The sequence below is a fragment of the Aedes albopictus genome, chromosome 1 (genome assembly GCF_035046485.1).
Source record: "Aedes albopictus strain Foshan chromosome 1, AalbF5, whole genome shotgun sequence".
NCBI classification, from domain to species: Eukaryota; Metazoa; Arthropoda; class Insecta; order Diptera; family Culicidae; genus Aedes; species Aedes albopictus.
The window spans coordinates 179,158,322-179,173,408 of NC_085136.1; the positions used below are offsets into that span (position 1 = coordinate 179,158,322).

The 15,087-nt window shown below is 44.1% G+C and overlaps 1 protein-coding gene across 1 annotated transcript; it reads left to right on the forward strand.

Moving 5' to 3' along the window:
- Window positions 1–3,264: 3,264 nt before the first annotated feature.
- LOC134286167 (uncharacterized protein K02A2.6-like) lies at window positions 3,265–7,942 on the forward strand. Its single transcript, XM_062847743.1, has one exon. It carries the CDS (start codon window positions 3,516–3,518, stop codon window positions 7,737–7,739), a length of 4,224 nt encoding a protein of 1,407 aa, XP_062703727.1. The 5' UTR covers window positions 3,265–3,515; the 3' UTR covers window positions 7,740–7,942.
- The last annotated feature ends 7,145 nt before the right edge of the window (window positions 7,943–15,087 follow it).

A 15,087-nucleotide genomic window follows, 5' to 3' on the forward strand; every position in this document is an offset into this window, starting at 1 on the left:
ATTGGTCGCAACCCCTTGTTCCCATCAATCCGGGACGGGCCGGCCTTTTCAGGCCCACCCTTCCCAGTTTTCCGGGAACCCTGGCTGGGGTCCGACTTTCCGGCATAACCACCGGCTTTCGGGGTTATTATGCGCCTGGCCTTGCGGGCACCGCCAGACAGCTCCTCACCTGACGGCTGCCTCGCCCGCTTCTGCGAATGCTTGTCACGTTTGTCACGAGCATTCGCTTCCACACTCTTCGGACTACCCGCGAAAGAGAAGGCCTCCGTTTGCGTAAACTTAGACGCTTTCTCCTTTGCGGGTTCCGCCGCTGCCACAGCCAGCACCGCGACCGCGTGCTCCTGCTTGGCCTCATCGACTGACGCTCTAAGCCGAAGCAAGGCCGTTTTCAGGTCCTTACTTATATTCGACTTAGTTGTCGCGAAGTCAATAATTTTGCCAAGCTGCTGCTCAGCTACCTCCAATGCGGGCCGTCCTTTTCCTGCTACTTGGCTGATGGCCCTCAGCAACCACGCTCCGTCCATAACCTCCGCCGGCTGGCTTGCCGTGGAGTGGACAGGAGCTCCCACGCTTGAGCTGCGTAAGCAGCTTCCAGCACCTGACTCCTCGCTTCTCCTTGTTGGAGACCGCATCAACCCGCTTCTTGCGAAGGGGTTGATCGCACCACTACTACCTGTTGCACTAGTTTTAGAATTTTGTTTACTCATATTTGATTCCCACGAGTCGCACGAGAAATAATGTCCACCACGCCAGAGCTCTGCATTAACGCGGTAAGGGACAGCTTACTGTGGGGGGTGCCCAGGTGCCCCACAGGCTCCGTTAAAGATCGAGCATCTTTTTCACCCCCTCGATCACTCATTCCTCGGCACGGGTCGCTTGACACCTTGAATTGGGGTTAGTAGTCCTATTCTTAGCCGGCAACTACGCGGCTCGTCACTTAGGGGGTTCTTGTCGTAGTTGTTTCTTTAAAAGTAAGGAGCTATACCTAACTGCAATAACTGCAGGAGCTATACCTAACTGCAATTAACTAAAAATGTTTAAGTCTTAGGTACCATAAAGGTGCACAAATTGAACAAATACCGGCATGTGATAATTCTAACCGAACCACGGCATACAAGGATATAAGACATACCATCACATTGATAAAATTGATGTGGAGTTCTAGATCGTTTTATTCATGCTTTTGAACGATTCAAATTGCATCATCAAGAAACTTTAAGTTTTCCGAAATGGATTACCTTCCAAATGTTGTGCCCCGTTATCCGAGCTACTTTGATGTATGTTCTATTTTTGTTGACATTACTCGGCCTACTTTGATCGTTAAACTGTTAAATCATAAGACACTGTCAATAAAAAATAAGAAAATTGCAGCCGCAATAACTACTTCCACATGTATAAAAGGCGAAGTTTATTTGTATACGTGTATGCCCAGATACTGCTGAATTTCTATTCAACTGCCTTAAATTTTTTTTTTTTTGCACTTTATGTTTAAGCAATATTTTGTAAGGAAAATTTTTAATTTTTGATTTGACCCGTTTACTCTTTTAAAAGGACACGTTACTAATGGGCGACCTCATACAAGCCCATTTGGCTACACTCAAGGTTGAAAAAAGAAAAAACACAAGCCTCAATGATAATAATATTTGAAAAAAAAATTGTTCTAGACCCGCCAACTTTCTTCTTTTAGGCTCAAATGAAAGAGGGGACCTTCAGCTTTCGTTTGGTGGGTGTTTTAGCGATACCGATTTTTTTAAAATAATTTTGTTCTACCAGACACGCTTCCTAAGCTTAGCTCAGGCTTAGGGTTGCTCTAGATTCCATATGATGCGCAATATAACCTGAACGTATTTGCGGGTGATTTTGCGCTTCCTATGCATAGCTCAGGCTTAGGATTGCTCTAGATTCTATATGATGTGCAATGTAACCTGAATGTATTTTCAGGTGATTTTGCGCTTCCTAAGCTTAGCTCAGGCTTAGGGTTGCTCTAGTTTCCATATGAAACGCAATATAACCTGAATGTATTTTCGGGTGATTTTGCGCATCATATGGAATCTAGAGAAATTCTTAGCCTGAGCTAAGGCTTAGGAAGCGCAAAATCACCCGAAAATACATTCGCATCATATGGAATCTAGAGCAATTCTAAGCCTCAGCTAAGCTCAGGAAGCGCAAATTCACCCGAAAATGCTTTCAGGTTACCATGTGCATCATATAGAATCTAGTGCAATCCCAAGCCTGAGCTATTCTTAGGAAGCGCAATATCACCCGCAAATACGTTCAGGTTATATTGCGCATCATATGGAATCTAGAGCAACCCTAAGCCTGAGCTAAGCTTAGGAAGCGCAAAATCACCTGAAAAAAAAAGTTCAGGTTACATTGCACATCATATCGAATTTGGTGTTTTCCTAAGCCTGAGCTATGCTTAGGAAGCGCAAAATCACCCGCAAATTCATTCAGGTAACAATGCACATCATAAGCTTAAGAAGCGCAAACTCACCTGAAAATACATTCAGGTTACATTGCACATCATATCGAATTTAGTGTTTTCCTAAGCCTGAGCTAAGCTTAGGAAGCGCAAAATCACCCGAAAATGCATTCAGGTTATATTGCGCATCATATGGAATCTGGTGTTTTCCTAAGCCTGAGCTAAGCTTAGGAAGCGCAAAATCACCCGAAAATGCATTCAGGTTATATTGCGCATCATAAGGAATCTAGAGCAATCCTAAGCCAGAGCTATGCTTAGGAAGCGCAAAATCACCTGAAAATGCGTTCAGGTTACATTGCACATCATATAGAATCTAGAGCAATCCCAAGCCTGAGCTATGCATAGGAAGCGCAAAATCACCCGAACATACATTCACAGTGTGTCTGGTAGAACAAAATTATTTAAAAAAAATCGGTATCGCTAAAACACCCACCAAACGAAAGCTGAAGGTCCCCTCTTTCATTTGAGCCTAAAAGAAGAAAGTTCTATCGGCGGTTCTAGAACAATTTTTTTTTCAAATATTATTATCATTGAGGCTTGTGTTTTTTCTTTTTTCAACCTTGAGTGTAGCCAAATGGGCTTGTATGAGGTCGCCCATTAGTAACGTGTCCTTTTAAAAGAGTAAACGGGTCAAATCAAAAATTAAAAATTTTCCTTACAAGGAAGCGCAAAATCACCCGCAAATTCATTCAGGTTAAATTGCACATCATAAGCTTAGTGTTATGCCACCAACGTGTGCATGACGAAATATGGATCATAGTCACCCATGCCCATTGCCATGGGTGAAGATCAACAAAATGAAAATTGATTTGTCACTTCTTAACAAGCCATCAAACTGAACAGATGTAATAAATTAGCTCTTAAACTAGAAGTACAGTTTTTCTTTATCTTCAAGAAAGAAGGAACGTAACAAAAGTTGGCGACGAGGAAAAGTTCCTGCTATCCCGGAAGCGAATTCAAGCCCTGTTCCTGCCAAGCATCAAGACAAATTCCGTTCCACCACTGAAGCCCTCAACCCACTCAAGAATCAAGAATGCCCGACGCCGATCTGAAGCAAGCGATTCTCCGGCTGACGGATCTCATCGCAACCCAGCAGCAGCAGATTGCAGCTCTCCAGCAGGGTAACGCCAATCAAGCTGGAAGCGAGAAGATCATCGAGTCACTCTCCACCGGAATCGACGAGTTCCAATACGATCCGGACGGCGGCATCTTTTTCGATTCGTGGTACGCTCGGTACGAGGACGTGTTCAAGGAGGACGGTAAGCATTTGGACGACAAGGCGAAGGTCAGGCTGCTTCTGCGGAAAATCGGTACGCAGTTCCACGAACGCTACGTGAACAGCGTTTTGCCGAACCATCCGCGGGATTTTGGATTCGAAGACACCGTGAAGAAGCTGAAGAAGCTGTTCGGACGCCAAAAGTCCCTCTTCAACGCTCGGTACCAGTGTCTTCAATACGTGAAGAACGACGCCGATGATTTTTCGTCATACGCCGCGTCGGTCAACAAGCACTGTGAAGCGTTCCAGATGGAAAAACTATCCAGCGACCAATTCAAGACTCTCAGGTTCGTATGCGGTCTCCAGTCACCGCGCGATTCGGACATCCGGACCAGACTGATCGGAAAGTTGGAAGCTGAAGAAAACGCGCCGCCCGCCGACGGTGCCACTCTCAAGCTTGAAAACCTGGTTGAGGAGTGCAACCGCATCATCAACCTCAAGCAAGACACCCAGATGATCGAGAAAGGCTGCGGGGACAAGTCCAACGTTCACGCAATTTCTCGCCATCATCGTACTTCAAGTCGGAAGGAGAAGAAGTCGCAGTCACCGAAAACACCTTGCTGGTTCTGTGGGGATCTACACTACGTCAAGGAGTGTCCCTACCAGTCGCATACCTGTACGAAGTGCAAGCGGAAGGGCCACAAGGAAGGCTACTGCTCCTCATCCGAAAAGAAGTCATCGAAGCAGGTCGACAAACCGAAACCGAAAGACGTCGTCAAGTCCAAAGGTATCTCGGTTAAGCGAGTTGACCTCACGAAGAAGCGGAAGTACGTCAAGATCGAAATCAACGGTTCGCCCGCAACGTTGCAGCTCGATTGTGCCTCCGACATCACCATTATTTCCAAGCGCACTTGGACATCCGTGGGCAAGCCTGTCATCAATCCATCGGAAGTCGACGCCGTGAGTGCCTCTGGTGACAGCATCGGGATCCTAGGTGAGTTCAACGCCGAAATCACCGTTCAAGACGTGACAAAATCTGGCCGCATTTTCGTCACAAGCAATCCGGATCTCAACGTACTCGGAATCGAAACAATCGATCGGTTCGATCTCTGGTCGGTTTCATTCAGCTCGTTGGTCAACAACATCCAGCAAAACTTGAACGCAACGATGCAGAAGCTTCAAGCCAAGTTTCCTGAAGTGTTCCAGTCCACGCTCGGATGCTGCTCGAAAGCGAAGGTAACACTCTATCCGAAGCCAGACGCACGCCCTGTGTACTGCCCCAAGAGACCGGTTGCCTACGCTGCCCTCCCGAAGGTTGATGCTGAGCTGCAGAGACTTCAAGATAACGGCATCATTTCGCCAGTCCAGTTCTCCGATTGGGCTGCTCCCATAGTCGTGGTTCGCAAGTCCGATGTCTCTGTACGTATCTGTGGTGACTACTCCACGGGTATCAACGACGCACTCGAGTCGGATCGCCATCCGCTACCGCATCCGGACGACATTTTTGCTGAACTAGCCGGCTGCCGTTACTTCTCCTGCATCGACCTATCGGACGCCTATCTCCAGGTCGAAGTAGAGGAATCATCACGACGACTGCTCACGATAAACACGCACAAGGGTTTGTTCCAGTACAACCGTTTGCCGCCCGGTGTGAAATCGGCTCCTGGAGCGTTCCAGAGGATCATCGACAGCATGGTTGCCGGCATTCCTGGTGTCAAGCCTTACCTGGACGACATCCTAATCGCTGGAAGGACTCAAGAGGAGCACGACCTCAGGCTTCACGCTGTGCTGCACCGAATTCGTGAGTATGGTTTTCATCTCCGCATCGAAAAGTGTCGTTTCTCCCTGCCGCAGATCAAGTTTCTGGGCCACATCGTCGACAAGGATGGTCTCCGCCCAGATCCAGCCAAAACCAGCGCTATCTCCGAAATGGCACCTCCAACGAATGTATCGCAACTACGATCGTACCTCGGTGCGATTAACTACTATGGACGGTTCGTTGGACAGATGAAGCAACTCCGAGCACCCCTCGATCGGCTACTCAAGAAAGATGCTCCTTGGAAGTGGACTGCTGAGTGTCAAAAATCGTTCGACCGTTTCAAGTCCATCCTGGTCTCCAATCTCTTGCTGACGCACTTCGATCCCAGTAAGGAAATCATCGTGGCTGGAGATGCGTCCAAGGACGGCTTGGGTGCCGTTATCCTACATCGTTTTCCCGACGGCTCCGTCAAAGCCATCGCTCACGCTTCAAGGTCGCTCACACCTGCGGAAGAAAACTATGGTCAAATCGAGAAGGAAGCGCTCGCGTTGGTGTTTGCAGTTACCCGTTTCCACAAGATGATTTTCGGTCGCAGATTCGTGCTACAGACCGACCACAAGCCCCTTCTCAAGATTTTCGGCAGCAAGAAAGGAATTCCCGTCTACACGGCAAATCGGCTCCAGCGCTGGGCGCTTACGATGTTGCTGTACGACTTCGATATCCAGTTCGTTCCAACGGCTAGTTTCGGACACGCTGACCTGCTGTCACGCTTGATGAGCTGCCACAGCAGACCGGACGAGGAATACGTTATCGCTGCTCTCCAGACGGAAACCGACGTGAAGGCAATCCTCGACGACTCTACTTCCCATTTGCCTGTCACAGCACAAATGATCGCCAAGGAAACGCAAGACGACCCGGTCCTTCAAGAGGTAATCAACCACATCAACGGCTGGCCGAGCACGGCAAGCGAGCTCCACACTCCAGCTGTACGTCAATTCTACTCGCGAAGAGAAGGTCTTCAAGTTACCCAGGACTGCATCATGTTCGGCGATCGAGTTGTGGTCCCTGAACGGTTCCGCAAACGCATCATCCGGCAACTCCACCGTGGACACCCCGGGATCGATCGGATGAAATCACTCGCAAGAAGTTTCGTGTACTGGCCGAACATCGACGAGGACGTTGAATCGTTTGTGCGCCAGTGTCGTTCCTGTGCTGCTGCTGCAAAATTGCCCCGCAAGACTACCCTATCATCATGGCCGATACCAACGAAACCATGGGAAAGGATTCATATCGACTACGCAGGACCGGTCGATGGTTACTTCTACCTTGTCGTGGTAGATGCCTACTCAAAATGGCCGGAAATTTTCAGGACCCGTAGCATCACTACCACAGCGACGCTGGAGCTCCTGCAAGAAACTTTCGCAAGATATGGAAACCCACATACTCTTGTGTCCGACAATGGTACCCAGTTCGTCAGCGCCAGTTTCAAGCTTTTCTGTGACGAAAATGGTATCCAGCATCTGACGACAGCGCCGTATCACCCACAATCGAACGGACAAGCAGAACGTTTCGTCGACACCTTGAAGAGAGGATTGAAGAAACTTGCCGAAGGGGAAAAGACGGTGACGTTCCAGCACCTTCAGACGTTCCTATCCGTTTACCGGTCAACACCAAATCGAAACGCTCCGGATGGTAAATCTCCTGCACACCTGTTCCTAGAACGAGAAATGCGGACATCCCTGGATCTCTTGAAGCCGAGTTCTCCGTGTCCAACCCTGGTCAACGAGAAGCAGAACGACCAGTTCAACCGAAGACACGGAGCGATCAAAAGAGCCTTCAATCCGGACGACCTGGTGTACGCGCAAGTACATCGCCGAAACAAAACCAAATGGGTTCCTGGACAGGTCATCGAACGCAAGGGATCAGTGGACTATACTGTGTTACTCGAAAACGGACGCCTCATCCGAGCACATACGAATCAGCTACGCCACCGGTTCTCGGATGCAAGTGAAGCCGATTCTACACCCAACAACCAACTCCCTTTTGCACTTCTCCTCGACGAATTCCAAATCCAAGTTCCAGCACCAGTGGTTCTGGAAGATCCGCTAGAAGAACTGGTTCCCGACGCAGCAAATGTTCCAGCTGACGATGACGATGGAAATCAGGACGTGATGACGGATGATGAGCCCGAGGTTCCCACCAGTATTGGTTCGCCGGAACCAGCTCGACAAGGAAGATATCGCAGGCTACCAGCTTGGCTTGCGCTCTACGATCTCTTTTAAAAGGGGGAGATGTTATGCCACCAACGTGTGCATGACGAAATATGGATCATAGTCACCCATGCCCATTGCCATGGGTGAAGATCAACAAAATGAAAATTGATTTGTCACTTCTTAACAAGCCATCAAACTGAACAGATGTAATAAATTAGCTCTTAAACTAGAAGTACAGTTTTTCTTTATCTTCAAGAAAGAAGGAACGTAACACTTAGGAAGCGCAAAATCACCTGAAAATACATTCAGGTTACATTGCACATCATATCGAATTTAGTGTTTTCCTTCATTGCTGTAGTAGGCCTTGCCTGAGCAAGGCGGATATTTTTCTACGCCTGACATTTTTTCTCTTTTCAGGGTAAAAATTTTCCAAGTTGTGGTAGTTTCGTGTACCACCTAGTAGGCCTTGCGATTGATGAAAATTATTATTACTTGATCTGTCAAGCTGGAGAGTATCACAGTGGCGACGAGGAAGAACCCATTTAATAAGCAAAAGCAGATTGTGGCCGAGTGAAATCTACTACGACTCATTTTGTAACGTGATGGACGGATACGAGAAGGAAAAGGATCAGCGAAAATTCGATGGCATTATTTTCAATTGGACATTTCGAGAACGAGGACAAACAAAGGAAGGACAAGGAAAACAGTTTTAACGCTGAATGAAACTGGGATAGCCGGAACTTGAGGTAATTATAGTCTGTTTTCCGACGGATAGCATCTGATCGGATCAGACATGAGGGAAGTCGGAAAATCTCGCTTCGAAAGAGGGAGATGCCGAAACGGCGGATGAAAATCCGGTCGTACACGGCAATAATGTCTCGCCTCAGAGAAGGGGGACGCCAAAGCGGCAGATGAAAATCTGGCCGGTGCTGGCAATAATGTCTCGCCTTAGAGAAGGGAGACGCCAAAGCGGCGGATGACATTCCGGCCGGGGCTGGCAATGATGTCTCGCCTCAGAGAAGGGGGACGCCAAAGCGGCAGATGAACATCTGGCCGGTGCTGGCAATAATGTCTCGCCTCAGAGAAGGGGGACGCCAAAGCGGCAGATGAAAATCTGGCCGGTGCTGGCAATAATGTCTCGCCTTAGAGAAGGGAGACGCCAAAGCGGCGGATGAAATTCCGGCCGGGGCTGGCAATAATGTCTCGCCTTAGAGAAGGGGGACGCCAAAGCGGCAGATGAACATCTGGCCAGTGCTGGCAATAACGTCTCGCCTTAGTGAAGGGAGACGCCAAAGCGGCTGATAACAAACTAGCCAATACAGACCTGAAGATATACTCAAAAAGAGGGATCCAGGTTGCAAATAAGATTCCGCAATAAGGACCGCACAAGTGCACAATACAGTGATTTTAAACAAACCGGATCGCGGAATTCATTAGCGATTTTCATTATAAAGCCAAGCTGTCTGTTCGCTCTCGGTATAACGTCTTCATAGTGGAACCGGAATGTAAGCTTTTCATCTAGGATGACGCCGAGGTCGCGTATACGGTGCAATCGTTCCAGAGGTATACCAGATAGCGTATATTGGTACATGATCGGTTTCAGTTTTCTGCTAAAGCTTATCACCTGGCATTTGTTAACACTCAAGGTTAGGCAGTTATTCACGCACCACTGCTCAAATCGGCACAAGAGCGACTGTAGTTCAATACAGTCACCAAGGCTATTGACAATCATGTATATTTTGGCGTCATCGGCATAAAACAGTCTCACCCCAGGCGGCAGAATTAAAGAAACATCGTTGATGAAGAGCGAGAAGAGTAGCGGCCCAAGGTTACTACCTTGTGGGACTCCAGAGACATTTCGGAAGTGCTCGGATTGGCAGGGTCCCAGTTTAACACACAACGATCTGCCAGTCAAATACGATCTGAACCAGTTCACGCATTCTCGAGCTACTCCAATCTTTGCCAATTTTTCAAGTAGTATTCGATGGTCAACCCTGTCGAAGGCAGCCTTGAGATCGAGGTAAACAGCATCCACCTGCATTCCGGCGTCCATTGCCGGCAGGCACGTTGAGATGAATTGCGTGAGGTTGGTGGTAACTGACCGTTTTGGAAAAAACCCGTGTTGGTCGATTGAGATGTAGTGTCGACAAGACGCAAACAGTGCATCGTTTACTATAATTTCGAATACTTTAGAGCAGGCAGAGAGCGAAGTTATTCCACGGTAGTTACCCACATCGCGTTTGTCTCCTTTTTTATGGACTGGGAACAGGAACGAATGCTTCCAGCTGTTCGGGAATTGCTTGCATTGAAAGGAGAGGTTGTAAATCGTAGCTAAGGGTTCTTGAAGAACGGAATGACAGCGCTTTAGCAATACTGGAGGTATTCCATCAGGCCCCACAGAGTACGAAAATTTTAGCTTCCTTATCGCTCTAGTGACATCTTCAGCATCGATCCGAAAACAGTTGAAGTCCAGTACATCAGACGGCGTGTCAAAAACAGCTCTTTCGACTTCAGAGGGAGTTGGTACAAAATCGTTAAAAGCCATGTTGAACTGAGCAGCAAACAGTTCGCATTTTTCTTCAGCGGAATTGGCTGAGTTAGTTCCGAGAAACATCGAAGTTGGCAATCCGTCTTCATTCCGCTTTGATCTAACAAACGACCAGAACTGCTTAGGGTTCGACCGAAGATTACGTTGAGTGCGATCTAAGTAACGTATATACAGGAGCTTGTTGTATTCCCTGTACTCCCGACTCGCGATGTTAAACTGCTGCTTGAGATACGATGAGCGACAATTGCAATATCTGCGAAGCGCAGCGGAACGACGGCGTTTTAGTGAGCGCAATCTATTATTTGCCCAAAGCGGTTTTGGAGCGGGTCTTACAAGAGGCACGTGCGTTGATACAATACGACTAACAGTATTTGTGAAATATTCAACAGCGTCGTTGACGTTCTCTGCAGAGCTTAGGGGACTCCAATCAACAGAAGTCAGAGCAGCGTTCAGCGTGGTGAAATCGGCTCGAGAATTTGAGTCGTATGTGGCTTCAAATGAGACAGGCGCCGTGTAACGAACATTTACTTCCAAGGGCGGGTGACTCTGGTCGACAGGTACGAGTGGTTCTGCAGCTGCAGTCACAGAGCAATTAGGAAAGGCTGCGTCATTAAGAAGAACGAAATCTAGCACGCGTCCTCTGATGTTTTTGATTGCGTTGATCTGCGTTAAGCCGTGGAGGTTGAAGCCGTCTAAAAGCACCTTACTAGCGACTGGAAGGTTAGACCGATCCAGATCTACCGATGGAGGCTCGGGCCCAGAAGGAGTCCATAGAATCGATGATTGGTTGTAATCGCCAAACAACAGAGCGTAGTCATGGGAGCCGAGGCAGGAAATAACAGATCCAATGGAGTCTACATGATTATGAACGTCAGTCAGATTACTTTTGCGATCCGGTGGCAGGTAGAGGACACCAATGCTGATAACGAACTTTGTCATGTCAAGCCGAATCCACAGTTGTTCTAGGGAATCATCTATAATGGCAGTGTTGTACCGCACGTTCCAAAATATCATGCGTTTTGGCCGGATTTATATCCCTTTGCCTACTTCAGGGCAAGCTTTTGTTTTGTCTGAGCCGATAAGATGCTATCCGTCGGGAATCAGACAGTATATATAATTACCAAACTTTCTCCTTTTTACCGATGATGTAACGATCTTCCTTCCAGAAAACGAGGTAAGGATCAGTTTCTTCCGGATTTTCTTTATAGCAACTCCAGTCTTGCCAAAGAGAAGCTTGTGGTACTGTAACTTGATGCGTATTTCGGCAGGTGCAGGAAAAGAACTTAATCTTGTAGGCAAGCTTCAACAGATGATTCGGATGTTCAAAGTCTTCAGCAGGAAACATGGCTTAACCTTTTCATCATCTGCTGCAGCACTTCTTTCGTCTAACACGGCCAATGGATCCGTCCTGAATCCCATCCTCGTCGCCAATGTGGAGTTTTCACATCCATTCTTGTTGACAGCTTGTGTAATATGAGCCATCACAACCACACCGCCTACTCGATGGCATCGAAACTACCACACTTCTAATGACCCCCCTGCTTTAAAGCCCTTTCGGATCAAAGTATACCCATCCACCTTTGCGGGGCCATTTGTTGTTTATTTTCGGAAAAAGGAAAGACCCATTATGAGGTTTATAAAAGATATAAATCTATAAAAGAAATCAAAAAAATTTCCATTGACAAATTGAGAATTGTCTTTGGAGCACGTGATGAGGCAAATTCTCTTTTAGAATCGAAATTATTCGAAAACTCGTATCGTATTTATGCTCCATGTGATTCTTGTGAAATCAGTGGAGTAATTTACGATGAAGATTTGGAATGTGATGCTATTATGAGTAATGGTTCTGGAATTTTTAAGAACAAATCCATTGCTCCGGTTAAAATTTTAGATTGCTCTCGATTGTCCAAGTTGTTATTCAATGGAAGTGAAACAAATTAACTGATTAAACTAACATTTTCTGGATCTGTACTTCCTGATCATGTTATGATTAATAACGTTTTTTTTTCGATGTGAGACTTTATTATCCAAAGCATTGTGAGCGTTGTCTCCAATTTGGTCTACTTCTAGCTTTTGCTCTAACAAAACAAAATGTAATAAATGTGGACAACCTCATTCATCAGAAGATTGTAAACACAATTCTGGTGTTTGTATTTATTGCAAACAGAAACATAATTCCTTGAAGCAATGTTCAGTATACATCCAAAATCAAAAAAAAATGAATTAACAAGTTAGAAACAAGAACTCCTTATCTTACGCAGACATAATGAAATCCTCTAATAACTTCCAATTCATTTGAAATTTTACAAGATGAAGATGACAATAGTTTTGATGTTCAACAGGATTTTGTTTACAATCCTCCCAAAAAGAGAAAAAAAAATCTACCAATTCACCCCAATTCAGCAATGTTCTTTATGAGCCTCAACCTTCAACTTCATATAACAAACACTTTCCTTTACTTAGTGAATCTTCTTCTAAGAATTTCCCAGATATTCAAAAAATCAGTTCTGATGATTCAGTTAATAAAAAAGAACAAAATTCAAATGACAATTCCTCCAATAACATCCTTAAAACATTGGAAGAGTTAGTAGACTTTTTGGATTTCAGTGATTTTTGGAAAAAAATTATTAAAAAGATTTATTGGAAGTTCGGGGACTGGGTTGACAGTGAGGACTCGGTATTAACGAAAACAACACAGATAGTTTTATTAAAACGACTGCTTCGCAGGAGAGCTTGTTTGGGACTGACTGATTTTTCTACAACGATCGTACACGTCAAGTTATCACCGCCTACTACTTCAACAAGATTTTATCATTTTTGGCTTCTTTATTGGAAAAATTGAATTCATTTGGACCTCTCATTGCTTCCCTATTCTCATTTTAATGGCTACGAACAATTCGAATAGTTTTTAAACTATTAATTAACTAAATATTTATATTTTACAATGGAATTGTCGCAGCATTGACAGATTAAAATTCTTGATATTTAATCATAATTTAGACATTTTTTGCTTAAATGAAACTTGGTTAGTTGATTCTAAATATTTTCGTATTCCACAATTCAAAATTATTCGGAAAGATCGTGATGTTGCATATGGAGGAGTATTGATAGGTATTAGAGATAACATAGAATTTAAATACTTAGATTTACCAGTGCAATCGCAAATTGAATATATAGCTATTTCAAAAAAAAATGCATTTGTATTCTCAATTATTTGTTTCTATATTCCTCCTAATGCAAGCTTTACTCTTTCTCAACTCAAAGCTATTTTAGCCCAAATTCCAACTGCTTTTTATATTTTAGGTGATTTTAATGCGCATAATGTGGCATGGGGTAGCACTAGATCTGATGGACGAGGTTGTTTAATGATGGATTTGATTGATGATTTAAATTTAAATATTTTAAATGATGGATCTTTTACCAGGATTGCAGTACCTCCCTTTCATTCTTCTTGTGTAGATTTATCACTTTGTTCCAGTACATTATTTATGATGTCTACTTGGAAAATTATAAATGACCCTAATAATAGTGATCACTTACCTATTCTAATAAACTTTCAAAATGATATAGACAATCATGACCAATCATCACAAGAAATTGTACTTGATTTATGTAAGAATGTAGATTGGATGAAATTTGCTGATTTAATATCTTCTGCGCTAATCAATATCAATGATTCTATTTCTACAATCGAAAAATATAAATATAAATTTTTAGTTTTACTAAATGACAGTTTACTCAGATCACAGAAAAAGAAAGTTATTTCAAGTACTTTTAATAGAAAACGTCCTTCATTCTGTTGGGATAATGAATGTTCGACTGCATTAAAAAATAAATCCACTGCATTCAAAAATTTTCGTAAATCTGGTAGTCGGGAGAATTATTTTGCATATTGCAAAGCTGAAGCATTGTTCACAAGAATAACTGAATTTAAAAAAAAACAAATTATTGGAAAAATTTTATTCAAGGTCTTGATAAGGAGACTTCATTAACTAACATTAACTTCATCAATGTTATGGTCTGTTGCACGAAGTTTAAGAAATTTTGACTCTTCTTCTCCTACTATTCTAGGATACTCAGAAGATTGGGTTAATCAGTTTGCATCCAAAATTTGTCCTGATTTTGTACCTACTAAAATTAACTATAAAAGTAAATCTTTAAATTATTTTGTAGATCTTTGTATTCCATTTACCTTAGAAGAGCTTAATTTAGCTTTATCACTCACTAAAAATACTTCTCCTGGCATTGACAATATAAAATTAATTGTGCTTCAAAATTCACCAGATGATGGAAAATTACATTTACTGACATTATATAATACTTTTATTGCTGAAAATATTATTCCTCCTGAATGGCGCTTAATTAAAGTGGTTAGTATTTTAAAATCTTGTAAAGATCCATCAATAGCAGAGAGTCGTAGACCAATTAGTTTATTATCATGTTTGCGAAAACTTATGGAACGTATGATTTTGAATCGTTTAGAACTGTGGGCAGAGAGCAATCAAATTTTTTCTGCCTCACAATTTGGTTTTAGAAAAGGTCGTGGAACTCGCGACTGTACATCAATTTTAGCATCACAAATTCAACTTTCATTCAACAAAAAACATTATGCATTTTTTCCATAATGGGTATTCCAAAATTATTCGTTATAGTTGTTTTGGTCTTCCACGAGGATCTTCCTTGAGTCCTTTTTTATCAGGAATTACTTTACAAACTCCTCCAGGAGTTCCTTCACAAATTCCTCCAGTAATTCCTTCAAAAATTCCTCCAAGAATTCCTCCATGAATTCCACCAGGAAATCCTCCAAAAATAACTTGTGAGATAGCTCCAGCGATTCCTTCTTGAATTCCTCCAGTGACTCTTTCAAAA

What these genes read in the sequence shown, in the direction of transcription:
- LOC134286167 (XM_062847743.1), top strand. Translation starts at nt 3,516, where the DNA reads ATGCCCGACGCCGATCTGAAGCAAGCGATTCTCCGGCTGACGGATCTC.